The 27359-nt window shown below is 43.0% G+C and overlaps 4 protein-coding genes across 7 annotated transcripts in view; 2 read left to right on the top strand and 2 right to left on the bottom strand.

Annotated features, from left to right (window-relative positions):
• tm9sf3 (transmembrane 9 superfamily member 3) overlaps nt 1-3378 on the top strand; it is an 18055-nt gene extending 14677 nt beyond the window's left edge. Inside the window, exons 12-15 of the mRNA XM_070542182.1 lie at nt 33-179; nt 277-360; nt 444-520; nt 3085-3378. Of these exons, the coding sequence (XP_070398283.1) occupies nt 33-179; nt 277-360; nt 444-520; nt 3085-3152 (376 nt within the window). The 3' untranslated portion in view covers nt 3153-3378. The remainder of the gene's footprint in view (nt 1-32; nt 180-276; nt 361-443; nt 521-3084) is intronic.
• Nucleotides 3379-4602: 1224 nt separating this feature from the next.
• On the bottom strand, nt 4603-12434 carry prdx3 (peroxiredoxin 3). Of its 3 annotated transcripts, none has more exons than XM_070542189.1 (7): nt 12329-12434; nt 10153-10255; nt 9320-9461; nt 8766-8901; nt 8576-8679; nt 6506-6671; nt 4603-4742 (listed from the first exon to the last, which is right to left on the bottom strand). In XM_070542189.1, exons 1-7 carry the CDS (start codon nt 12362-12364, stop codon nt 4692-4694), a joined length of 738 nt encoding a protein of 245 aa, XP_070398290.1. In that variant the 5' UTR covers nt 12365-12434; the 3' UTR covers nt 4603-4691. The 3 variants fall into 3 exon arrangements, with proteins under 3 accessions (XP_070398290.1, XP_070398289.1, XP_070398291.1); XM_070542188.1 differs by lacking the exon at nt 12329-12434 and adding an exon at nt 12205-12279; XM_070542190.1 differs by lacking the exon at nt 12329-12434 and adding an exon at nt 12205-12243 and having other exon boundaries at nt 10097-10255.
• A 483-nt stretch (nt 12435-12917) lies between these two features.
• On the top strand, nt 12918-20341 carry sfxn4 (sideroflexin 4). 2 transcript variants are annotated; one of them, XM_070542186.1, is made up of 14 exons: nt 12918-13075; nt 13145-13213; nt 13279-13338; nt 13419-13445; nt 13628-13682; nt 17547-17572; nt 17650-17703; nt 17778-17840; nt 17911-17979; nt 18058-18148; nt 19647-19762; nt 19828-19913; nt 19990-20107; nt 20174-20341. In XM_070542186.1, the coding sequence occupies exons 1-14, from the start codon at nt 13037-13039 to the stop codon at nt 20249-20251; spliced, it is 951 nt and encodes a 316-aa protein (XP_070398287.1). In that variant the 5' UTR covers nt 12918-13036; the 3' UTR covers nt 20252-20341. The 2 variants fall into 2 exon arrangements, with proteins under 2 accessions (XP_070398287.1, XP_070398288.1); XM_070542187.1 differs by lacking the exon at nt 18058-18148 and having other exon boundaries at nt 17822-17840.
• A 2181-nt stretch (nt 20342-22522) lies between these two features.
• On the bottom strand, nt 22523-26756 carry dennd10 (DENN domain containing 10). The gene is made up of 9 exons (XM_015944129.3): nt 26547-26756; nt 25593-25789; nt 25445-25524; nt 25214-25362; nt 23567-23678; nt 23391-23491; nt 23150-23257; nt 22985-23079; nt 22523-22906 (listed from the first exon to the last, which is right to left on the bottom strand). Exons 1-9 carry the CDS (start codon nt 26593-26595, stop codon nt 22739-22741), a joined length of 1059 nt encoding a protein of 352 aa, XP_015799615.3. The 5' UTR covers nt 26596-26756; the 3' UTR covers nt 22523-22738.
• Nucleotides 26757-27359: the final 603 nt, after the last annotated feature.

Here is a 27359-nt window from a genome sequence, read left to right as displayed (position 1 = left end):
ACACTGGTGTGTTTTCTGTCTACTGTCATCAGGTACTTCATCTTCACGTCCTTTTGGGCCTATAAGATCTACTACGTGTACGGCTTTATGATGCTGGTCCTGGTCATCTTGTGTATCGTCACCGTGTGCGTGACCATCGTGTGTACGTACTTCCTGCTCAACGCTGAGGACTACAGATGGTAAGGAGTCCTGTTGAGTGTGACGTGAACTTTCCTGTCTTCTCCCTGACTTTTGCTTCCAGGCGAGTTTCAGCTGACTAAACTTCTCTTTTTCCAGGCAGTGGACAAGCTTCCTCTCAGCTGCGTCCACGGCAGTTTATGTTTACATGTACTCCTTTTACTACTACTTCTTCAAGACTAAGTGAGTAATTGTTTCTCTTAAGCCTCGACAACTTCTCTTAGGATAAATCTTGACTGTATGGCTGTTTTTGGTGTGTGTTCCAGGATGTACGGGTTGTTTCAGACGTCCTTCTACTTCGGCTACATGGCCGTGTTCAGCACTGCTCTGGGAATCATGTGTGGTGAGTCTGGGGTCTGTCTAGAAACATAACAGGGTTTTAAAAGTGTTACGTTTTGGCCGAATGATGTAAAGAGAATTCACATTTCTCTCCAATTCTGCAAAAACTCATTTACAACAGATGACTTGAATGGCACTTTGGGTTGTGCTGCGCTCCGGCCTAGTTGTTGGACTTGTAGCATGCAAGCTAACGCCATGCTAGCCCTCATGATAGGGTTGTGGGATTGGTCCCAGCTTCGGCCAGGGCATTCTGTTGCTGTGTCCGTAAGACACTTCACTCAGCGTTGCCATGTTGGTGGAGTCAAAGGGGCAGATGGTGCAAATGGCAGCCTCTGCTCTATCAGATCACCCCAGGGCGGCTGTGGCTGGTAGCTTACAATCAGCGGCGGTGCGTGAATAATGGAAATGCTTTGGGTGCCTTGAAGGGTGCTATATTAATCTAATCTATTATTATTGTTGTTATTATTCTCAGTGGCCTAGTGGTAGAGTTTGGAGATCGGGGTTTAAATCCCAGTTGAGTCATAATGGGACCCAGTATCTCCCTGCTTGACACTTAAGCCCCATTCCCACCCGTACCGGGTCGGCCCGGGCCGGGTAGCGTAGGTTGTTTACATATCTGGGTGGCCTGGAATTTTCCCGGGCCAACCAAGGCTCATTCTCGGCCCTCTTCCCGAGGGGTACTGCTTCAGGCCGACCAGGGCCAACACACCCACTGCTGACAGCAAATTCACACCTTCCATTAGAGCAAGCCTCTGATTGGTGGGTAGAATCAGCCCACATGGGCTTAAGACAAGGATGTGTGGAAACAACCGGGCCAGACTGGGGCCGACTGGGGCTACCCGGCCCGGGCCGACCCGGTACAGCTGGGAATGGGGCTTTAGCTCTAAGGGGTTGGATTGAGGGGGTTAAACCACCTGATATTTGTCGAGTGCAGCCACCGCTGCAGCTCCCCACTCCCCACGGGGATGGGTCACATGTGGAGAAGAGTTTCATTAGTGTGTGATGACTTAAGCCGGGCGTACACTGTGCGACTTTTTCACTCGTAGCACTCAGCTTCAGCTCAAACTGTACGACTTCCTCGCAGAGCAGATCTCACGAGTCATGTGCTCACACTGTACGACCCAGTTCTCGGATGCGACCTGACTGCTCACACTGTACGTCTGGTAGCAACACGTCGGCCCTAAAAATATGCTAAAAATAGCAGTTTTTACTCAACACGTCAGACTTTTTTGTCTTGTTTTGCCTGTTGTCCTTCGGGAGTGCTGCAGGAGGACACACAGGGATTTATGGGGTTGGATGAGGAAAACGAAATAAAGAAAGTAAATCTGTGTTTTGTGATCAGTTTAATTTGACATGAACACGACAAACACGCTTTCTTGACAATCTTTGCGAGTAAAAAACGGCGCTCGCAGCGCCGCTTCAACAGTGCGATACCCTCACGAGGGACGAGCAAAATATCAAACACGCCAGAAGTCCGTGCGAGCTCACGATTGCTGATCGGTAGCTGGTCACGTGGTGTTAATCGCCTCTCGTAACCCCCTGTACACAACGCTCGGCGCAAAACTCGCCCCGATCTTGTGGATTCTCGCACGAGTGGAAAATCGGCTCAAAGTGAAAAAGTCGCACAGTGTCCGCCCGGCTTAATGGGACTGTAACTTTATTATTGGTAATGCTAGCACAAACCTAGCATCATTAGCATGTTCTTAACTGACAAGTTACAGCACAAAGTCCAACTAATGTACATTAGTTATAATAATAAAAACTGTAATAATTACTGATTCACACATACGACTTCATCTGTGATGCTTCACCTCAGCTGGAAGCTCCACCTGGTCCACTGTCAGCCATCTTTGAATTTGGAGCACGATTGGTGGAATCGGGGTTAGATTACTCCTCCCTGTGATGTAATTTCAACTTGTTTTCTCATACTGGGACAGCAGTCGCTCAGGAGGGAGAGCGGGTTGTCCAGTAATCAGAAGGCTGCAGGTTCGATTCCGGCTTCGACCAGAGAATGCTGCTGTTGTGTCCTTGGGCAAGACACTTAACCCACCTTGCCTGCTGGTGGTGGTCGGAGGGACCGGTGGCGTCTGTGCTCAGAAGCCTCTCCTCCATCGGTGCGCCCCAGGGCAGCTGTGGCTACATCGTAGCTCATCCCCACCAGGGTGTGAATGACTGTGTTGTAAAGCGCCTTGGGGGGTTGCAGGACTCTAGAAGGCGCTACACAAATACAGACCATTTACCTACAAAGTCGCAGCGATAAAGACTTCAGTCGTAGAAGAAGACTTAGATTCATACTCCCTGTCGTTCCTCAGACTGGCTTATGTGAGAGCCGAATATTGTGAACAAGACTTTTATTAATAAAAACAAATACAAACGTTAGAATGCGACCAACATCTTTGATAGCGGCCTTTACCAAAGATTCTGGCCTGGAGTTCACTTCTAAAGCGGACTTCTCTTTTCTGGGATCCCTTCTGAGAGTTTGATGACTGTGACCGTTTTGCCTCCGTGTACGGTTTGTTAGCCCATGAGTGAAGAGGTTGAGACTGACGTCATGCTGTGACCCTCCAGGTGCCGTGGGCTACATGGGAACAAGTGCCTTTGTGAAGAAGATCTACACAAATGTGAAAATCGACTAAGAAGCGAAGCAGCAACGCGAGGAGTTAAGATTTACCTTCTGGAAGACGGCAGGCACAAGTCATTCTTTATTTTCTTTTATTGTTTTGCAAAGAGATTTGTAAGAATCTCACTTTGTATAATGTAGTTTTTCCATTTTCTGAACGAATTTCAACGCTTCAACGGAAAGTGAACAAGAGAAAACGTGTGGGAGACGTAGAACACAAGGTTTGGTTCTTTTTTACTTTGAAATCAGATTCTTTCAAACGTTGGGGCAAATGTTGAGACTTCTTCCATCCCAGTCCCACCTGAGACCAGAGGACAGGATGTATATTGACGGGGTATTGTAGCTCTCTTCAGTGAAGAGGCCCAAGTGGACGGAAAGCCTTTGTTCTGTTGTGTCAGAATATTCTGGATTTGGGTTAGCTCCCATTTTGTATTCCTGAAGTTGCCCTAAATGTCATTACTCCGGTTTTCCTTTACTTCCACTGAGACCAAGGAGATGAGCGCTGGCGTCTCGATAGCCGTTTCCCACCATGTCGACCTGCGTTACTGAAGCAGTCCATCCAGTCAGCGAGACTTTAGTCCTGCTGTTAGTTACCTGTTCAGATCCGACCCGTCAGCAGCGGAGGTACAGGAAGATCGGATTTTTAAACGGATGTTTGATGTGATCCCATTTTCCAGTTGAGTCTCTTTCTAAATGTTTGGGTTGAACGAAGTTTAATTGTAAAGATAATATATGGATGGGGAGCAGTGTATATAACCTTTAGATGTAGATTCCAAATGTATTTTGGTTGTACAGATTTACTACAGGGTGTGTGTGTGCGTGTGTGTGTGGGGGGGTTTGGGGGCGGGGCTTGTGGCGCTTACATCTTGCCTGAAATTGCATGTTCTCACAAATCCCATCAGATCATCAATTTCAGCTCCCTTCAGTGCTGCGAGATCTGTTTTTTATTTGATTTGAAACTATTCCGATCATCTTCTGTCTCAAAACGTGACGGCGAATTTCGATCAGCTCTCACCCCGGCGTAGGACGTTTTGATTGTGTAATCCGAAGCTTGAAACGGCTCCGCGAGCTTTCGCTTTCTCCTCACGTTCAGTCGCTGGACTTTCTGCACACGTACTGTAAAAAGTGAAGTGTACACCTGAAACTAGATGTTTGTCATAACCACACCAGTGCTGCAGAGTGTTTCGGCTGCTTTGGGTTCTTACATTGTGTGTAAATACGATCTGTACCCTACTTTTCTGAGAAGTGGTGATGCCCTTTTCTAATTTCCAGCTCTGCCCCACCTGAGTTGATTTTGGCACCTCATGTTGTACCATTGTCTGAGACATTATGAACCTGCCTATTAACGTGCTGTAAAAAGAAAATAAACATGTTTATGTACAGGGGTTACTAAGTGTGCTTCTCATTTGGTGTGAATTGATATTTTCTATGAAGCCAGCAGGGACGCACACACACACACACACACACCTTGTTGAATAGATTTATTGATGTTTTCACTTCAGAGTATTTTATAAACTACAAACCATGAGAGTAAATCTTCAGTACAAGTCAGTGTTCAGTTGCATTTCTCAAAGTACTCCTTAGATCCTTCTGGGGTCGGTTTGATCTGAAAAACAAGACCAGATTCATCCTGCTGTTTAGTTTCCAACATTATTAATCTGATATAAACCTCTGAGGTTCACTAAACTCAGGTCAACTTACACAGAACATGGATCACTTTCTGGCCCTGATAAAACGGCCGCTCCATTACAACAGGGCTGCGTTTTCCAAGGTCGCACATTTAGGCCGATTACATCACAGCTAAGCAAAAGGGCGGTCCAAATTTGAAGGACACAAAAAAAAATTAGCATCCTTGTTAACCTAAAATTTCCAGGACGAGTCCGGTGTGTGTCCTCGACGGCAAAGGCTATCCCAGGAATCACTGGGCCGAACGGGAACTATTCAGACAATGCAGGAGAGCATAGTACTTTTAAACGTTATTTTTTTTCACAGCCAAATATTAAAATACTAACATTTGTGTTTTAAGTTTGTCATTTATTTTAAATAAACAAATCATCAAATGAGCTTATACGGCAGCTCCTGTATTCTTGTATTCAGGGTCCGAAATAAAATTTTTACTCACCGGCCAAGTTGGCCGGTAGATGATGAAAATCTACCGGCCAAGCATATTTTTTACCGGCCAACATTCTAAATGATTTAGATCTACCTAAAGCATGTAATTCTATATTATGTTGATTCCAAACAGAGTGACAAAATAATTAAAACATCAATTAATAAGAAAAACAACTCTTGTCATTTTTACTATTTATTTATTTATTTTTAGAGATGTTTTTATGAACTCTTTCATTGAAATCTAGTCAGACTCCTTGTTTTCTCTGTCCATGAAGTCTGGCATCCTGCTTCTGACACCGTCTTTGTGCCAAAGCATTACAGCCTCATTTGGGTCCTAGTCCTTGGTCTCTGGAGAACACAGCTGCACCATGAGAATATCTGAAAGTGTGTCAGGGCTAGGGTTGTCACGGTAACCGGTGTAGCAGTAAACCCCGGTAAAAAAAGTTGACAATAATAATAACCGTCTTGTTTAAAAAATATATATATATAATCTCGGTGGATTACCGTGGCTGCGGTGTAGGCACGGTGACCCTTACCAGCCACCGTATCATCTGCTGGAAGTTGCCGGCGGCACATGCGCACTTTGTTGTTTACGACCAAAACTTTCTTTAAGCTAAAGCTGAAATAACGGCCAAAGGAGGAGACGGCAGCACTCAGGACATTTATTATCCCTCAAAGAAGACAAAGTCGGAAGTACGGGCATTTTTTGGATATTTGAAGAATGCCGAGGGACAGTTGTCTGTGAAAGGCAGCAACGCTACGTGGCCATCATAATGTAGCCATTGTCTCACGACTCCGCCATCTCCAGTTTGCCACTTTTCACAAAATCTTCTGGTTGCCACTGGTCCTGGTGGTTTTTCTTCCAGTTCGACGAGTTTTCTTTTGGAAGGCTGTCTGACTCCAGTTAAAAACCGCCACATTTCACCGCTAGTTTTAACACGAAGCTAACTGCTAACTTGATAAACTGATTGAATGGTATAGGTGGAAATGACGTTTCGCGTACGTTTGTGTATGTTGCATGAAGGCGGGAGGAGTATCAGAAATCCATGGAAGATGACTGATAATAAACATAACTAATTTGGTGCAAACATTTACTCGCCAAATGGAGCAATTCGCTCGCATTTGGCGAGTGGCTAGTGTTAATTTCGGACCCTGCTTGTATTGTTGCTAAATTTAGTTTAAAACTCTTCTTCAGTACTGTCACAGTTGCTAGGCAACAGGACATACAATAAGAGAGGACGTGACTCTGGTACTCACTGTTGGGGAGTCGGGGGTCCAGCTGGCTGGACAAACCTCTCCGTGTGTCTCTACGAACTGGAACGCCTTCACCAGACGAAGAGTCTCCTCCACGCTCCGACCCACCGGCAGGTCGTTCACGCTCATGTGTTTCACCACGCCGTTTGGATCGATGATAAACAAACCCCTGAGACGCAAAGTGAAAAGATATTTCGGTAAGAACTGGTGGTTTTAAAGTGATGGTGCAGAGTGATACTCATCTCTGAGGGCAGATGAGGTTTGGCAGTACGTTTTAATAAGTTATTTTTCTATAAAGAAAGCTTAAAACTGGCTTATTACAAATACTGTTTGAGCTGTGGCATTCCACAGGGTCGTGTGCTCGGTCCCAACCTGTTCTCTCATGACTTGCTTTTATCTTTTTATCTAAATATTTTAAACATCCATCAGCCGACTGTCCACAAATGACCACATGTGTGTATATATATATATATATATATATATATATATATACACAGAAATTAGGGCTGGGCGATATGGCCTAAAATCACGATATATTGAGGATTTCACCTCGATAGCGATAAATGGACGATAACTACAGGTATGCGCAGAAACAAAAGTTGTCCACTAGATGGAGCTGTCACATTTTACGTTGAGTCACTTTTTTACGTCACTCAAGGTGGTACAGCTTATTAAAGGGACATGAACGCTGCCAACCTACACGCATCTTTTCATTTTTTTAATATCAAATTTATTGACATGGGAAAATTTATCCCGATAAGTCAGAAATTTCGATAACGATACATTTTCTATTTATTGCCCAGCCCTAACGGAAATGTTCAGTTTTTATGGTACTATGGGTGCATACATGTATGTGCTAAATCATTGCATTAATGTTAAAGTTTGAAGTTTGTTGTATTTGCATTATGTTTCTGTGGTTATTCCGTATGAAAATCCAGTTTCATATTTAAAGGGACTCGAAGGAAGTTTGACAGCCAAAACATGTATAGAAATAATAAATGTCTTCTTCATACATTCTCCTGCAATGCCCTGGTCCTGTAGAATGAACCCTGGCATTTTTACTGAGATTGCCTGTTTTTCTGTAAAATCACAGAAAGAGAGAGTTGCTCGGGTCGAGCAGGCTGCTTCATGCACGTTCACGCTCAGGCGTAGCCCGTAGCATTTGCTATCAGTAGCTTTAGCAGCAGAGAGAGAGGTAGTGCCAACTCAGCGACTTTGTCGCTGTTCCTAACGCCTAGTGATGAACCCAGCTACATTTCTGAGGACCCTTAGCTACTTTCTTCTAGATATTTCCTGCAAATTAGCAACAAAACAGCCATTTTCGCTCCGAACTGTTCTTTGGATTGACGTTGTTTCAGCTGTCATCAAGAATATAAAAGTTACAGATAAGAATGAATTTCGCTGGCGCTTTAACTCACCTAGTAAAATGACTGATTATCATGCAAGAGAACTGGGTTTGACTCCAGGTGTGAACATAACTTGTTATTCTGAGTTTCTTCTGTACATTAGATATATTTTTTACAGTAATAAGACGCCCAAATTATTATTTGAGACTCGCCAAACGGCATTGAATTACGAATAAAAAAGATGTGGGTTCAACTTTCATTTTGGAACCATTTTTCAAGCAAGGGAAGGGAATGATCAGAGCATGCAGGAGGACTGACCCATCATAAACCATTGTCTGCTGTGCTGAAGAGAAAGGTACAGAACCAAATTAATTAATTAGCTGCGCGTTCTCCTGTCCTCCGGGACACACACACACACTGTACGTTCGGCCGGCCAACGAGAAAGTGCAGAGACAGAGGCACATTATTAATTTGCTGTGTTCTTCTGTCCTCCGGGAACCCCCCCCCCCCCCCCCCCCCCCACACACACACACACACACGGGACTGTCTCAGCTGTTATTTTCGTTAAGGAGTGTGCACGTACAGCATGCACACCTCTTGCACGAGCTTACTTTGAAGCTGCCGTTACGCGTTAGGCCTGAGTGGCGATCACGAGCATAAAAACTTCAAACTTCCTTAGAGTCCCTTTAAAAAGTGTTTAAAATTATAAGTGAGGTATGGAAGCCACCTCAGAGCGATCCCTGGACCCTCCAACAGGACGCCGTAGTCCCTGGAGATCTGCTTGTTGAGGTCTGACAGCAAAGGGATGTGTATGTTTCCCAAACCTCCAGCCTAAAAATAAAAGAGCACCATGAAACTCATGAATGATGGTGTCTGTTGTATTTGTCTGACAGTGTGACAGACTTGCTTGGGCATACCTTTCGTGGCGTGTTGACCCAGGCCAGGTGGGTGAAGTGTGAGTCCACCGACACTCCCACCACCTCACAGTTGACGTCGTGGAACTCGTTGGCTTTGTCGCTGAATGAGATAATCTCTGTTGGGCACACAAACGTGCTGCAGCGCAACAAACGGTCCCAGTGAGGAAAACCATCCAAATCCACGTTTCATTCGTTCTTTCCGTTTTCAGCTGAAAACTAAAAATCAGAAAGTGTTGTTTTTTGTTTGTTTGTTTTGACTGGATCTGCACTTCCTGCCCAGTGTGTGCACCCAGGAGAATGGCTTTATAACGAGGTAAGTACCGTGGCACATCACCTGTCTGTGTAAACCTGAACCAAAAAAATATCCTAATCAAATGTGGTCCTGCAGCTCGTTTGACCATTTAGCATTTTTGACCTGGGACTAAAATGGTAACTATTAAAAAAAAAGGTCTTGGTTTTTGGAACAAGTACTTTTTAATTTGGTTTTACAGTTGATTACGGAAAGAACAAATGATAAACAATCTGATCGAGCATCGTTCCTCGGGAAAACTCACAAGTCCAGCGGGTAGAAGAAAAGGACCAGATATTTGCCCTTGAAGTCATCCAGACTCAAGTCCTTGAACTCCCCGTTGTGGACCGCTGTAGCCTTGAAGGTGGGAGCGGGCTGCGTGACAGCGGGTGCCCATCTGGAGGAGCCTGATAAACACGAGTCAAACTGGTTTCACTGGTTCATCAGGATAAAAGACAGTTTTTCTCCTTTCCTTTGGCCTCTCTGGGACAAGGCGGGCGTTTAAACATCTAATTAAAATTATTTTTTTATCAAATGTGGAATAAACTAATGTTGAAATTTTAACAAAAATAATTTATAATTTTGGATCCTTTATATTTTCATTTAAATTATTTTTACAAAATAAGCTCTGGATTATTTCTGTACCTTTTTTAACTTTTAATTCTGTTATTTGGTTAAAATTGTTTTGATTTTATTCTCATCAAGCTAATTTTTTTACCACATTTTTATACTATTATTCCTCCTTATCTGTAACATTATAATTTAAGATATTACATCACCAGCTAAATGGAGAAAATATATTATTCCTAAAATTGGGATCTCCCTCTATGGTGAATAACATTTTTTTCATATTACACCTTTTTTTTCTACATTTATAAATTCAAATCAGTGATTAGATCCGTTGTTTTTTGTTGTTTTAGACAAGGATGGCTAGAGTTTTTTAATCTTTTAGTTCTGTTTAGCAAATAGTTTTTGCCTTTTTTTTATAAATGACTGATTCAGTCTGAAATGCAGTAAATATGTGGGTTTTTCTGTTCCACACCTGATCTCCTGGAGTCCTCTCTACCCATTATATTGACGTGGTGGTTTGGTACGTACTGGTGGAGTAGCAGGCCTTCTGAACACTGGTGAGAACCCTCGTGGCCCCACAGGATGCATACTGAGAAGCTGCTGCTTTCAGCCCTCCAGAAGCAACGTGAACCTTAGAAATAAAAACGTTTTTATTTATGAAGCACTCATCACAAATAGAGTCATAAAGAACCAAACTGAAAATACTTGAAACGATAGCAAACAATATTTGGTATTTTACATCTAGTTTGTCTTATATTTAAACCCATGATCAGTGTTTTTAATGTTTCATAATTTCTTTATTGGCTTATATTTGTTTGTTTACAAACACCAGGACAGTCTCCTAAACTGATCCAGCTGATCGGGGCTCCACCTGAGAAAAGGTTTGGTAACAAAGGCAGCCAGGGGTGAGTTTATGTGATGCTCAGAGAGGAGAAGACTTTGGAAGATGGTCTGGTGTCAAGAAGGGCAGCAAAGAAGCTAGTTTTCTCCAAGAAAAGGGGAGTGGACTCACTCCCAGTTTAGTCTCAGAACACCAGTGAATAAAGATTGGTACCTAAACATCATCCCAAAGGACCTCCTCCAACCATGCAACAACACTGAGTCTGAGGCACTCCGGATGACCCCTAACAAAACAACACAAGTATCTTCTGATTTGGCCACTCTCCCTTTTGACCTCAAGCAGTGTGTTACCAACCTTGGGGTGAAAATTGATACACAGTTTTCCATGGGCCCTCAGATTAACGCAGTGGTCAGATCGTGTTTTTATCAGCTGCGCAGATTATGCAAATTCCATTTTAATTGGTTTGCCTGCCTCCGCTCTTAACAGGCTTCAAGTCGTACAGAACGTGGCAGCCAGGTTTTTAACAAACACTCCTAGGAGAGAACATATCACACCTGTACTGGCGTAGCTCCACTGGCTACCCGTAAACTTTAGGGTCAAGTTTAAAATCCTGACTTTTGTTTTTAAGGCCCTAAACGGTCTGGCACCGGATTACCTGTCGGATCTTGTCACTAGGTATGTGCCAAACCGGGCGTTGAGGTCTGCTGATTGCCTGCTGCTTCGTGTTCCATTAATGAAATACAAAACGCGGGTGCAGCGTGCTTTTGTCTATGCTGCTCCGACACTATGGAATGCTCTTCCTCTTTCGGTGAGGCTGGCACCATCCCTCCTCCGGTTCAAATCGCTGCTGAAGGCTCACTTTTACGACCAGGCATTTTTAAATCCCTGACTTGTATTATTTTATTATGTGTCTTTTTATTGACTGTAATTATCTGCCTTGTTGTGCATTTTATTGTTGACTGTGTATTGTTTTATATTGTGTTTTTACTTTTTATTCTGTACAGCACTTTGGTCGGCTGCCATGCCGTTTTTAAATGTGCTTTATAAATAAAGATGGTATGGTATGGTAACAGTTTGGTGATGAACACCATGATGAAGCACCGGGCCAGAAGGATAAAATCAGAACTAAGTGGGTCAGGAACAAAACAGTCCAGGTCAAGAGGCTCTTCAGAATTTAAGAACTTAATCCTGTTGTAAAATGGTTAATCCTTGAGAGGCAGGTGGAAAAAAAATCTAACTCCAACTATTGATTATGAGGAATGGGCTTCCATTGGAAAAAGAGCACTGTCAGGGTGAACTAAAGAAGTTTTGAGAGAAAATGACAAACTTTTCATGATTGTCAACAAAAGCCTTCAAAGCTTTTTAAACATACATTTCATTCTACTGCAAAATTCATAACAATGTCTGAAAAAAGATCTAAAAAACTGAAGCAAAATAACTTTGTGAAAAAAGTTGGTGTTTTTCCTACGGTTTGAATTCAGCTGCAAACACAAAATCAAAGAAAAGTGACGCAGCATAATTAGTTTGGTTTATATTTCACTTTGGCCAAACAAATGAATGAAAACATTTTATATTAATTTCACTGATGAATATCTTGAAAACCAAGACAGGAACGTTGAAATGTTTTTAGATAAAGCTAGCATGCTAACAAGCTCTATGTCGTTCACAAGGAAACTCCGCAAAACAGAGACTGGAACCAGCAGAGTCCGTGCGTAGGTCACAACCAGCACCGACATTACCATATCCATTAACACCGCCACTGGGTCGGTACCGGTCCAGGAGTTCGGGCACCAGGCTAAACCGTGCAGTCTACCTGTCCGACGTATCATTTGAAGATATATCTTTATATGAGTTTGTACTTACAGAACCCCGCAGAAGTCTTCCAACGGTGGCTGCCATTTTAAAGCTGTTACGCAGCTCACGTGCGTGCGTACAAATCGCAAATCTGTTTTTTTTAACTTTGTTATTTTTTAGTAATTATTTTAACCAGTACAATATTCTGTTACGCCTATAGACGCAATGTCAAAAAAGTAAAATAAAAACATTTTCAATTATTAAAAATGAAAACGTATCATGTTGCCTTCAGGTTCGCCTCGGGCCAAACTGAAAAAAAAAATAAACTAAACAAAAGCTAAAAGCTTCTTGAAAATATTTTATTTCAAAATATGCACCAATTTTCATATTTATTAGACTTTAGAATTAAATAATTTTTATCGTTATTTTGTTATTTTCTGTACTGATTGTGATGCTGTTTTATTTGATTACTTAACAAACACACGTGATAAATAACGATTTTATCTCTAGTTGAACTATCTTAATATAAAACAAAGAAAAATATTAGACAGACGTATTCATGACTTAAAATTAAATCGAATATATTTGCAAGAAATTGTGAGGTTAAAAAATTAAGCAAATATTTAGAGTTTCCGACATCCCTGACTGCAGCTCGTGGAGCTGGTCACGTGATCAAAAGCGGAAGTTATTTCCAAGTCAAATTTGACCTCGAAAAGCATGCCTTTTGAACATACACGCGTTTAGTTTTATTTTAACTCGTTAGACGTATTTGTTGTGATGGATCCTACTCTGCTGCTCTGGAAGTCGGAGGGACAGGTAACTGACGCTTTCGGACAGAATTGATGGTTTTGTTACGGTGACTGAACGCATTTGCTCTTATTTCAGTCCTTCTTCCAGCGATTTGGATTATGGTTTAACCACCTGCTGGATCCTACCCTGCTGCTTTTTTCTGATGTAGGTACAGCCACAGTAGTGATCAGCTGTTCTGGGATGTTCACTTTTAACTGTCTTTTCTTCAGGCTGAAATACAGAAGGCTCATGGTGCTCTCCTGGAGCAGAATGTAAATGTAAAAGAAAAAGTAAGGAATTTTAGTTTATTTACTAAATTTGTTCAGCATCACAAATCTTTCATGACCCTTTGTGGTGTTTCTTTCTACAGGATGAGTCTGCAGTGACTCTTTTACTTGTAAGTTTCAACAGAAACAACAAATAAAACCAAAACAAATCATTTTTAATAAACATGCATCAGATTCATGTAGCCGCAGCACCTCCTTGGTGCTTGTTTATTCTGTCATTTCTGCACATTACTTACAGACTTGTGTGTTTGTGACTGATGGAATTTAAAATGGATTTCTTTTGTGTTTACAGTCTTCTGTTCATGCTGACTCTGGTGCTCTTCTTCCACTTCATTTTCGCCCTCCAGGTATCATTACGATACTCCTAGACCTTTTAGTCTATGAATTAGCTGGTAGTGCAGCAACTTATTAAATAATCTGATACAAACGTTTCTTATAATAAAAGAAACTGTTTTTAATTGTACCACCTGTCTGTACCAAACCTATAGGAACTCCGATATTACTCTGAAAATCAAAGCAGTCACTGTGATTTAAAGAGCAAGTCACCCCCAAATCAACTTTTTTTTCTGATAAACTATATAAATGTGTGTCTAATCGTGCTGCAGACACATGTAGTCAGTAGTTTTGCACTTTAGTGCATTTTAGTAGAAATTTAAAATTTCTGCCTAAAATTGTCAGTGTTGTGCCGTTGTCAGGTAAAAACTCTGCACTGCATTTGAATTTAAATCTGCCATTGCTATTGGCTAAGAGGTACCCCAGAACGTTAGCTGATACCAAATGATGTCACAATGTCGTTGTGAACCTGTGTGTGTGTGTGTATTTGTTAGCGGCTTCGCCCTCTCGGTCTGCCAGGCAACAGCATTTGTTGCATTTTCCAAACAGGAAAATGGTGACTTGCTCTTTTAATATTTGTATTCCTTATGAAAAACACTGGTTAAGAGCTTTCCCTTCAGCCGTTTGGGGTTTAACGGTTTATAGTACAATGCATTATGGGATTGCTTCCTGTTCCAAGTCTGCAGAAGGATGGATTGATGCGTCTTTGATACATCTTATGCATTACTAAATGCAAAGGAAGTGGAAACTCTCTAAAGTTAGAATAATTAGCTTTTAGTTAAGCAGCTAAAAAACAATCTCTTTCAAGAATCATTCACTCTAAATGAAAGCTGTGTGCAATTTGTTGCATTTTCCAAAGAGGAAGTGGGAGCGGAGTAATACTCTGGTAGGGGGTGACTTGCTCTTTAAAGAAAAATATATTAAGAATTCAATTATTTGAGAATTAAAATAAAATTAGATTAATGAAATTTCAGATTTGTTTCTGTTACAAGCCATCTTCCCAAGCTAGCCTAACCCTTTAACAGATGTTACGTCTCAGGGTTGACTTGTATTTCTAGTTGTGCGTGGGCGTGATATTCAGCCGCTCTTTAAACTGCCTGCACACTGTAGGAGCTAATTAGCAATCACCACTAACCTAGACTTTGATTCTGGCAACACAAACTGCTTGCAGCTCAAAGGAAGACCCAGTTCAAACCCAAACACACCTTCAGTCACCTGTGGCTTATGTATGCTCAGGTTAAAGACTTTAAAATGACTCGTCTAAACCTCTTGGAGTGGGATAAAAAGTAACCAGCACCTCACCTTTTCCGGTTACCCGGCACCAAAGAGGATGAAAAAAGGTTAATCCAGACAGAATCACCCCGAGGCAGCGGGTAAAAAAAATTACAATACACTGAGCTCAACAGAACTCGTCCTGAACTCTCGCCCCGGTTCCTCTCCGACCCCCTTTTTATCTCTCAGCTTCCCCCTCCTTGTCTCCTGTTCGTCTCCATGGTAACTTCTTCCCGCTTCATGAAGCATACTGTCCGGTCCACTTGTAACTCCTCCCAACGTCTCTCGCCGACTCATGTTGGTGCTCTTCAGGGATTACCTCATCTCTTCCTTGTAGTCATCAGTCAGCAGTGTTGGGAGTAATGCGGTACAAAAGTAATTAATTACTGTAATGCATTGCTTTGTGCTGTAATGTGGTAATGTAAGGCATTACAGGGAAAGAAAATGGTAATATTTACTCGGTACAATTGTCAGTAAAGCGGTAATTACAATGCATTTTTAAACCCAGAATCAAGATGTGTTCCTTAAAAATTCAAATTGCGGGAAACCCGAAGAAAGATCCAGTATCTGCATATATGACGTCATTTATGGACTCAGCTTTGCGGGCAGAGAGGACGCCGCGTTAACGGCTCAACTACTCCAGCTGCGTCCTGCACGCGGCCGCTGCAACATTCACAAAATCGCTCCACTAAAACAAAATAATTCACTTGCGATCGTTCATATCAGCGCATATTCTCTGGTATTTTGTGCTTTTCTGACGTGCTTTGCCTCAGCTGAGTTCATAATCTGTGCCCCGGTGATTTCAACTCATTACTGCTGGAGCGCTGCGCATGTGAAGATCCCTTTGGCTGATAGAAAGTAGGAATTCTAAGAAACAGTTTTTTCTGGAAGACGGAGAAAACATGCAGCATGCAGGAAGGTTAGAGAGAAAGGGCAGGACATAATTCAAATAAAATAAAAAAATAAATAAAAAAGTAGGTAGATTTATCCCCAATACACATATTTACCAGTGAAAAGCAATAATATATAAACATTTAATATTTATACATGTGATGGAATCAGATCACCCCAGAAGTCAGTCCCACATCCAGGGCCGTATCAAGGCATTTGGGGACCAAGGCAAATATAGGCTTGGAGCCCCCACCACCTCACTCCCTGCTCAGTTAATATAAGATGGCAGCGTGCTGAGAGTACAGATTGTTGTTGCTTTTATTTAATAAACAATCATTTTAAAGCACTGTTATTATATCTGACTGTTTTTAACAGCAATCCTAGCTCAGACACCACATCACCTTCCACATATATGTCATGAGCTCACTGAGCGTCACATGACCAGATTCATACTGAAGCTGTTTTGGTGAAAGTAACTTAAAGTAATGCAAAAGTAGTGTAATGCCTTACATTTTAAAATCAGTAAAATTGTAATGTAATGAATTACTTTAAAATGAGGGTAACAAGTAATAAATAATGCATTACAGTTTTGACGTAACTTGCCCAACACTGTCAGTCAGCAGGGGGAGGTTCGTCCCCCTCCTTTTTCTTCTCCAACCCAGAGGTCTGTTTAAGCCAACCATAAACATTTCACAGACTATGGGTCTCCTCTGTATCTTTAGAGGTTAAAGCTACAATGTTCATTATCTAGCCAAGGCAGAGCAGTGAAGGCACATCCATCAGGAGATCAGGAGTCTCCAGCCAAATCACTCACCCACACACACACACATGACCTTTTCCCTTGGCATTTCAGCTTGGTTTCATACACACATAGATTGAGATGTAATCCAGGACTGATTTCTTATAATTATACAGGTCTGGAATTGAAATCTTTGTTCCAACAGTTTCCCAGATCTGAACAAATAAATATAACCCACACACCAAAAACCCACAGAGAGACAATATTATTAGTCAAATGCATTTGTTATTAGTGCTAATGTTTGTATGGTTTATATATTTCTTACTTTTAAAAAATTGATATCTTAATAGATAATTAGTAATAAAAAATAAGAATAAAGCTCCCATTCCGCTCATGTCCAGTTTTACTCTAATATGGGGTAAAGAAGGCTAAAGGTTAGCGTTGAGCTAACAATGCTAACGGTGAATCTCAAGCTACTTTTTCAGTTACCAAGAATTAAATATACTAGTGAAAAGTATTTATCCACATATGAACTTGCTGTGTTTGACTCGTCTGTGCTAATCTAGAATCTTCTGGTGCTGGTCTGTAACTGGTAACCGCCATGAAACGTTCAGAACACGAGGAGGGAGTCACTTGTGTTTTAAAATTGGGCTGCAGTACTCAGATTTGACCACAGGATGCCATTCTTACATAATGCACCTTTAAAACCACAGTATGCAACTGTTTCATATTTTTAAATACATTTCTTATGTGCTAAAATGATCCTTTAAAAGGTTAATGAAATGTCACTCAGACCCCGCCCCTGTGGCCAGAACACCAGATTTGTAACTGCAGACTAGCGGACCGCTCTGATGTGACTGAGAATATGTAGCTGACATACCTGGCACTGCAGTCCGGTTCCAGCACATTTCCTGCATCTTTTAGATCATGAACACATTTTAAATATAAAATTCTGACTTTCTCTCTTCCTTTCCAGCGGTTTTCCCAGCATCAGTATTTCCGGTGGGTGTTTATTACTTCCATGGATTATTAATTATTGTGCTATTAACTCCTAAATGAGACGTGAACCTTTGCTGCAGGTGCTTGGCAGCCTCATCCACCACAACGGAGTCAGACCTGCTCTGTTCTGGCAGGTATGTATCCAACTGGGACCCTAACCCTCTGACATCCACGTTCATAATTTTATTTATTAATTGTGTGTATTTAGTTTTTGCTCCAGAGTTACAATGCTATGTTCACCCACACCAACAGAAACTCCTCAGGAGAGCAGGTAGGATGCTGGAACTCATCCCGTATCTAATCCAGTCCCAGACTTTCTGATTGCCTGGTTTTGTCTCCAGGAAGGAAAATCGTCTCTGCTGCAGCTTCTGCCCGTCATTGGAGCGGTCTCCTACACCACAGTTGCAGGGGTGTGTGAAATCTGATCACAGTGATGATTAAAACTTCAAGAAACGTTTTTAAATTTAGATTTTCTCCTCCCGTCTCAGGTTCTTCCTCAGATTTTAATCAACAGATTGAATATAAAAAGTTCCCTCCTTCAGACCTACGTCAAGTCCATACTCCCTATCCCGCTCTCCGGTGAGGACCCATTTTGTTTCTAAAGGCGGAAGCGCCGCGGAAGCGCCGAGAAGCGAATCGCTCACGAAATTCGGCCGCTGATCGCCGCTCCTCAGTTCAGATCAGACGCACCCCAGTCGAGGCGCGCCTTGGCTCAGCTGTAGTTTCTCTTTTAAACACCTGGTGTCCTCCATTTCCTCTCTGCCTTTTGTCAGCTCTTTTCCTCTACGTTTGAGTGTTTGTACGCGTGTGCGTGTGTGTGTGTGTGTGTCTGTGTGTGAACCTATGGTATGAGTTGTTTCTGCCAGTTGAATCTCTTGGAACCCGCTCCAATTCTGCAGCTGTATCCTAGCAGTTTCTTCCTAAATGGGTACGTAAATAACCAGGTTTTTCGGGGGTCGTACGTTTTTCGGGGGTCGTACAGCTCCTTGTGTTTCTCAACTTCCATAATTCATTTAAAGTCATCCATCTTAACTGCTTGCCTCAGACTTTCTGCCTCTCTGTCCTGTTTGCTCCGGTGAAAAGACACCCAAAACCACACACCCCTTCACGTGGTCACACACGCACACAAGTTCGATGTGTGTGTATGTGTGTGCGTGTTCGTGTGGTTTTTCTGCAGTGTCTGTTTACGAACACATTTGACTATTGCGGAATTTTATTTTGAAATGCTTTATTTTGTTAACTTTACCGGCCTGCCTCTTATGTCTACGTTTGACTTCCTGCCAGAATTGACGCGATTCACCCGCGGCTCGCGAAAAAAATAGAGCCAACGCCGAAATGATCGCTGCATGGCGCGGGCCGGCGCGAGGCGATTCGCGGCGCTTCGGCGGCCCATGTGGTCTATAGAATAGCTTAACAAGGGCGCCGAATGAAGGCGGTCCCATTTTCGCGGCGCTTCGCAGCGCTTCCGCGGCCAGTGTGTCCCCGGCGTTAGACTTACAGAATCTGAGGGTTGAAGTAAATGGTACAACACTAGTTTACAACACACACACACACACACACACACACACACACACACACACACAGCTCCACCAGGAATGGTTGCATTTCAGGTCAAAACATCCAGAACCAAACCACCTCCCCTAATGTCCTTCTTTTGATAGCACGCATGTGGGTGCACACGTTAAGACGGACGGCTTTGCTGCGCTCACAGACAACAGGTCCGTCACAGAAACGTTTCCAACAAGAACATAAACAGACTCTAAAGAGAACAAGTAAAACAACTATTTTAGTTCAATCTGCAAACAAAATGAAGCATTCCGTCCGCTTCACTTCCTGTTCGGCTGCTCTGGGCCGGGCGGGGTGGGGGTGGGGGGGTTAGGATCCAGCCATTAAGAACGGGACGTGCTCAGTGATTGCACGAGGGTTCAGAGGCGATTAAAGCCGCAAGCTTTTTCCTCTGCCTTTTAAAAACATAAAACCTGAGACCTAAAAGCAGGTGGACATTTTTCTCATGAATGTTCTCATTCTCACGCAGATATCAGGATATCACTCTATAAATAAATCTAATTCCTTCCAGCTACTTTAGCCTTCTTCAGCGTTTTGACCGTCAGAAGTGAGGAGTCCAGAACGGGGATCAGAGTGTTTGATTCCAACGGGAACGCCATCGGTGTCTCTAAAGCGGCAGGAAAAAAGGTAAAATAGCAATAATTAGGTGACGGTCTTATTTTTATGGATTTATGTGTTGAATTCCTGTTTAGGCCGTGTGGGATACGGCGCTGTCCAGAGCGGTTCTGTTGGGAACAACCGCTGCTGTCCCCATCCCGCTGATTTTGCTTCTACGAAGGTGAGTCCTGTTTGATCCGCGATGGATGCGAGATAAAACCCACATCAGGTGGAACAGAATGTTTGTGGTGTTGCAGAACGAGACTTTTCCAGAGGAACCCCCTGCTGGTCACTCCGTGCTTCTACGCCAGCATCGCTCTGGTCTTCTGCCTGATGATTCCCGTCTCCTTCAGTTTGTTTCCTCAGCTGGGAACGGTGAGGCTCCGTAACCTTTAAGGTTCTCCTCAGGAGGAACTCGGCTGACTCTGATCTTCTTCACAGATAAACAGGGAGAAGGTGGAGGATGAGCTGCAAGCTGAAGCGGTTGGAGGGGAGTTGTACTACCACAGAGGACTGTGAGGAGACGACAAACTCGCTTGAGTTCATATCTGATGGATTCTGTATTTATTTTTTATTGGTAATAAACTCTAGAAGATAGAAGCACCCGTATATCTACTGTGTCTGTGTTTATATAGAACTGAAAGTAACATTAAGGATCTACTTTCTGTTGCGGATTCACATCCAACCTCGATCAATACTAAAATCAGTTTTATTTAAAAGGTCGTTTAAAACAGGAATTTACCAAAATGTTGGACATTAATCCTCAAAAGAAAAGCAGGACTCGGCAAAGGTGTTAAATCTAAAAAACAAGATCAACAGAAAACATTTCTGAACTTTAAAAGCAAAACTATTAAATTCATTCAACATCTAACGGAATAGGACGACGTGCTGACTGTTTGTGAGGAATGTTTCTGTAACATTCCTCTTTAATTTTTAGTAGAGCTTCCTGAACAGCCTCTGTTCAGAGAAATAGAGCTCATGTCCTTAAGGACAGATAAGCTAATGGCTAGTCAGAGTGCAGCTAAGACCTGATTCTCAGATATTTAGAAGAATCACAACTAGGAGTTCAGGAGTAAAAAATGAATAAATTTGACACTTTTTGGCATCTGAGCTCCAACTAGCTGTTAGCCCATCAGTCCTGTAGCACATGTGCTGTTTATCTCCAAACTGAGGTGTTCAAGAAGCTGTTAACAGGTAAGGAAATGAAGATTTACAACTAGCGTGCTTGTAAATGGCTGAAATGTGCGGCGTTTCTGTTAAAAGTATGTGGAATATTATCCTACCTGTTATAGCTCACTCAATGAACAACCTCAGGTATGAAAAACCGAGATTAGCTCAGATCAGCAAGGTGAGTGTGGAGCTCAAATAACAGAAAATGTTATTTCTAAACGTGTGCAGCATCACATGGTCGATTGTGTCATAAATCTGCCTGAATTATTAAATAGTATTTTCATAAACTAACCATTCTGACACTTTGTATTCAGTAAGAACCTGTCTCTATTTCTCTAAGATGAGGCCATTCAGAGATTAAATGTTTCCCAAAGAGGTTTTTTTTTCTACTTGAAGATCTTTTTAAAATCTTATTGGAGGATTTTTCTCAATTCAGACCAAAAAAGTGTGTATAATACTTAAACTGTGGTGAGAGCTTCATTAAAGGTGTGGTTCACTCATTTGACCGACACGTTTGCCGTGGTCTCCAGTAGCGATGGATGTCTTTTAGGTCGTACTCGAGGGCTAAAAAGCTCAGACATGCCTGTTTCAGGAACTAGAAGTGAGCCAGATCTGAGTTGAGCTTCAGACGACAGGATTTGGGATCTTACTTCCTGATTTGTGAACATCTCTACTCTGATTGGCTAACAGCAACACAACTTTGTTTGCTCTGCAACGTTGATGTTTTACCTCCACAAATAACACAAGCCTGGAGGACTTCTGCTGTGTGGTGGAGTTGCTAATGCTAACAGTTAGCTTCTACTAGCTGAGATGTTCTCTGCTGTTTCCTGGACGCTAAATCAGCAACAGCCTTCCCTGTTGAGTCTAGATGGGTGAGTCCATGAATGTTAGTGACAGTGTGACGTAGATCTGTCAGGATTTTCTAATCCTAGAGTTTCACCGTCTGTTTTCTTTCAGAAGCTACTGCAGGAGATAGGTGTAGGAGACTATTTTCATGTTCAGCCTGCATGAAACACTCAGAGTGACCCGTTAGAATCAGAAATAATCATTAAAATGTTTTTTCGGTGAACCACACCTTTAATGCGAACTACTTTCTATCAAACCTCTGATTCTCCTCTAGAGGAACCTTTGGAGTCTCTGATGAACTTGTAAGATGTTTTGGTTTCATTCCTAAAGGTTCAAATGAAGACAGCTGGACTTCTTTAGTTTCTTGAAGATGTCTCGCTTCTCATCTGAGGAGCTTTATGGGAGAGTCTAGCTTATCAGCTGAAGCTGTGCAGCTGATAAGCTAGACTCCAGTTAGAACCAACAAAGCTCCTTGGATGAGAAGCGAGGCGTCTTCAAGAAACTAAAGAAGTCCAGCTGTCTTCATTTGAACCTTTTGGTTTACCATGACCTGGATGACTGAGAACCTTCACCAGCATTCCTAAAGGTGAGGATTGTCGTGATCCAATCTGGGTCTGGATCCACAAACCTGCTCCTCGTTTTGTTTTTCACCGGTCCTTCCTCTTCCTCCTCTCCTCTCCAGAGGAGTAAAGGAGAGTAACGACGTGGTTTTGCAGCAATAGGGACTGCATTAATGAAGCTCCTGCTACAGTTTAAAGCTTCTTATTTCACCTTTTTGTTTAAATTGAGAAAACCTGCCAGAGAAATCGAGAAGGGGGCAGCTGCACGGGGCTGGTGTTGCAGAAGCCAGTGAACCAGCAGGTGCTGGAGGCGTTAGTCTCTTCTAGGAATGTTTACGAAAATAAAAACAAACATTCCTCTACACAAGCCTCCCAACGTTAGAGCAACACTCAGATTTGAGCTTATAAGCCGCAGAGTCTGAGAACCCGTTCAAATCCATAAGAGCTGCTCCACAGCTGCCAGATGAAACAGGAAGTTCTCGGTGGCCGGAGGGAAGTGATGCCGCTTCAGGGCTTCCAGGGTGATCCTGGAGTCGTCGCACTCTTCGGCCAGAGCAGCCAGGTTGTTCAGGACTTCTTTAGTCTTGACGGAAATGTCCTGCGAACGAGAGTTTGTTTGTTTTTATTCGATTTAGGAGGGCTTCTGTGCCGAGTGAGGCATTAGAGGAGCTCCCACCTTGATGACCTGACCATCCGACTTGTCGGGATCCTCCGCAGACTGGACGATGACCTGAGCGATGTCCTTGTGCAGCTTCCCCATGGCCATGGCCTCTGTGAGGGAATGCCAGGAATCAATCTGAGAAGATTCAAGCCCGTTGCGTTCTCGTGGAGCCTACCGTACCTTTGGCACTCTGGGACACGGTGATGACTCTGTCTGGGAGGTTCACAAACACATCAAACAAGTCCAATCTGTTGCTCACTTCTGCATCTACGAATCCCGCTACGTACCCTGCGGAGAAGAAGGTAAGCACGTCGGCTGATAAATAATTCATTCAGCCACCATTAAAGGACAGCACAGATGGCAGCAGATCACAGTTAGCAAATGTTTCCTGTTAATTAGCTAAAGCAGCTGGCCGCCTCACCAGGGCATTTCTTCAAATCCTCCAGCTCGGCGTGGGTCAGGTGGACGTACGGGTGCAGGATGGACCAGTCTTTCCTGTGCCATGTCAGAGCAGGAAGAGCTCTGCTCAGAGAGAAGAGGAAGAGTTAAGAACCAGACGCTCCTCGCCTCGAGCGGGGGTTAAAGTCCAGGATTCACCTCGTAAACTCCAACAAGGCTTCGATTCGAGGATGAAAGACCACCATCCTCTTCTTCAGCATCAGGGCGGTGTACAAGATGATGGTCTCCACGCCAAACTGAGACACCACGTCTGAAACCAGAGCGGGAGAACGGCGCATTACAGCTTTCTGTCGGCTTTCTTTTGATTTTTAGAATCAAGTAATATTGTTTTTTTTTTAATTCTGGTAAAATTCTGGAGCTAAACTCTAATTTCTGCCTAAAATTCATTCTACAATCCCAAAAGTAGATTAGAGATCATTTTATGATTATGTAAACTACGACCGAACGTTTAATGTACAAACAACAGAAATGTTGAAGCTGCTGCCACTGCCTCATTAGGGTCACCATGGTAACTGCACATCTGTAGTTTGGTGAATCGTTATCGGTCTCGTGTGGTGACTGTGTGTGTAGCGGACGAACCCTCCGCACCGTCACTCGTACGAAAGCGCTGAACTGAAGCCCAGTGGGCGGTTCCCCCCACCGCCATCTTAGCCACGTCACGCGTCTCATCTCAGGAAATACAAAAATGGAGCTGAGAGCGGGGCCGTGAGCATGGGGGCTGATGACTGACACCCATTAACTCATTCACTGCCAAGGACGACTAAAGTCGCCATTTGCATTTTTTTACTGTGTGGTCGTCGGACGAGCCCCCGCACCTCAGCTCTGAAGCCGATCTTCATCCGCGTACGTCACACGTCACGTGATCAGGAAGCAGAACATCCATGTGTTAGGAGATCGTTTTGGGCCGCTGCTGTAATAAAAAGTGAGGCGCGAACCGGAAAAGCTTCTGCCGATCACAATTCAACAACGGATTATGAAAGAACGGATAACGCTCCAAACGCGCGGATTCTTCCTGATGTAAGAGGTGAGTCTCCGCTTTGTTTTGGTTGTTTTGTCGTTGACATCATCCTAGTGCGCAACGTTCTGTGACTCTTAAAAAACAGCAAAAGCGGCGAGAAACGCTGGCAGCGAATGAGTTAAGCTCAGAGCCAATGTAGCTACAAGCTAACTGAAGCTAACAGGGGCGGGTGTGTCTTTAGCCAGGAAATAACATTTGAGCGACTCTGCTACCTTCTAGGCTGTAACACTTGTAACGCGAGGCTGCGGCTGAGGCCTACCCTGGAGCAGAGAAGGGCGAGTTGCTGCCACTGACAGCTCATCTACTACCTGTCAATCTAAAGGACACGCCCCTAATTATTCATAATTTCAAGCTTTAATCACATCTAAACAGATGAGTTACAAAGAGATTCACCCCCCTCAGAGTTATCATGATGATAAACTAGATCTATTAAACCTAAAATGATTTTAAACCAAACTGTAAATATGTTTATTCTGCTGTGAAGTTGGTATTTTTTTAACATGGGAGTCAATGGGAACGGTCTCCTTTCTGGAGCCAGCCCCTGGTGGATGAGAGTGGAACTGCAGTGTGTGTGTGTGTGTGTGTGTGTGTGTCTGTGTGTGTGTGTGTGTGTGTGTGTGTGTGTGTGTGTGTGCGCGTGCAGAAGGTCTGATGGGAGGTAAAGAACTGACAGAAACGACAACAACAACTGCTTCTGAGCACATCAGGTATTTAAACTGGTACCAGTGGGGCTCTAACAGTAACTGGTGGAAGGTGCGAGGTCTCACCTTTAACTGAACCTGCCAGGTAGGCCTTTTGGACGTCGTAGTCCTTGATGAGGAAGGAGCCGTTTTCGTCGCTCTGACAGATGCCGTTGGTGAGGACGGTGATGTAGGCCTCCATCATCTTCACTGGGCTGCCATGTTTCAGGTACATCCTGGAGAACAGCAGGTAAACGCTGACCAGACGTTTCATTTAGACCGCTAAGCACAGATCGTGGTCACGAAAAACATCTTCACCTGCAGAGAACTTTATTAAGAGCGGCGTACTTCTCAGGGTTGAAGTCTTTTGCTGTTAAAGCTACTGAAAAGTCTGTGACCTGTGGGGAGAAGAAGTAGATATTTTATGTTCCCGGTATAGAGAAGCTACGTGCTCCTCCCTCCATACCTTGGTGAGAGCCGTGGGCTCCTGCACCTCCACCGTGGTGATGTAGTACCAGCTGCGTCTGAACTGACCGAACACAAACGTGTGAAAATCACAGCCATCCTGAGTCAGGCAGCTTTTGCTGAGCAGCACCTGCCTGAGCTCCGGGCTCACAGACGGGTAGCACCACACCCACAGCACGTCTTTATTCACATCTTTCTCTGGTGGAGGAAACAGAACATCAAGATCAACCTGAGCATGTCAGATGGTAATGTTTGCAACCATCAGGGACAGATCCAGGGTCAAAGTTCAAGAGCTGCAGAGCTGCTCAACCCCCTGCCTGAGGGAAAGAGGGCGACTGATAAACAGAGAGAGAGAGATCTGGCTTCTTCATCTGTCAAAAAGATGGGGAGGAGGAGGAGGAATTAAGGTAAGAAGAGAGGGAGGGGAGAGGTGGGGAAGGATCAAAAGATGGGAGGGAGTGATAATAGAGCCATTTATGTCGTCACAATTCTTTAAACCACAGAATATTTCCTACTCTGACAGAAATATTGTGATGTTTCCAGGCGTGTTACACCTAAAAGTAAATCCAACAGGTGAGATATTAGCCACTCATAACCTTTCTACATATTAAAGCTTAAAAATATCTGAACTGTTCCTTTAATGTTGGCAAACCATCCCAGTGACTGTAAAGTCTGTGTCCACCAGCGCCCCCTGCTGGTCAAAACGAACACACCTGCATTTGATGCAGAACTCGGTTGTAATCTAATTTTCTTGTGCTCATGTCATGTTTACAATGTTCCTCGTTCTTTATCCTTCAGAGAAGCTCCTCTCCCTCTGCGTGTTCACACGATGATGGGAATGACGAAACCTCTTCCGTCTGCCACACTGATGTCATGTGATTCTCCTCCAAGTCAACCTTCGCTGAAACAAGTTTCACAAACATCATCCACATCCGATCTGACAGCTCGGACTTACCGAATAACCCGATGCTCAACATAAACTGCGTCCCAGTCGTTGCTGTCATGTTCCATATAGAAGTTAGCTGGAGAGAAAACACCAACTATCGTCCTCTCTGCTCAGAAAAATCTGTCAGAAGTACATTAGGAGCTCGTCCAATGCTAAAATAGAAGCTGCATTGATTCCAAAAAACTGACCAATTAAATCTGGATGATTGTTTTGGGTAAAAATTAAGCTGCTGTGCAACAGACTTTCGTGTCTGTGTGGAACGTATTCTCATTTCCGGGATCAACGAATGTGAAGGCGGAGCTTCGATTCTCTGCCAATTACAATGGTACTGTGACGGTGCGTTCGTGGTAATTGGAATTATGTTAAATCTCCAAGTAAAAGATACTGGCAATAATTTGTTAAATATTTAACAGTGACGCGATCAACATTGAGCTATTATATTCAAACAAAAATTCATAACTAAGATAATCTGAACAGAATACAGCTTGTGTTTTCCTATGATGCACCGTTATAACACCGATTTAAGTTTTATTTTGATGTTATTGAACGCATCACCAAAAGGAGCATCCCCGCTCCAACTCACATGGGATGCCAGGTTGGCTTAAAAACCCTCCGTTTTGAACGTGTTTAATTGAAAAGCTCTATTAATTATTTGTTTTTGTTTTGATATACCAAAATGACACTATAGTATAATAAATTTATGTCTTTAATTTAAATAAATGTATTGTCTAGATGTGGGAGTTTATGAATAACGTGCTATAGTTAAAATGTATAACTTATAACATTCGTTTGAAATTTTGCTTTTGAAATGTTTGTAAACAA

Source organism: Nothobranchius furzeri, chromosome 12 (genome assembly GCF_043380555.1).
Source record: "Nothobranchius furzeri strain GRZ-AD chromosome 12, NfurGRZ-RIMD1, whole genome shotgun sequence".
Classification (NCBI taxonomy): domain Eukaryota; kingdom Metazoa; phylum Chordata; class Actinopteri; order Cyprinodontiformes; family Nothobranchiidae; genus Nothobranchius; species Nothobranchius furzeri.
Note: the sequence above shows the minus strand (reverse complement) of the source record. Positions and strands in the feature narration are given on the sequence as shown.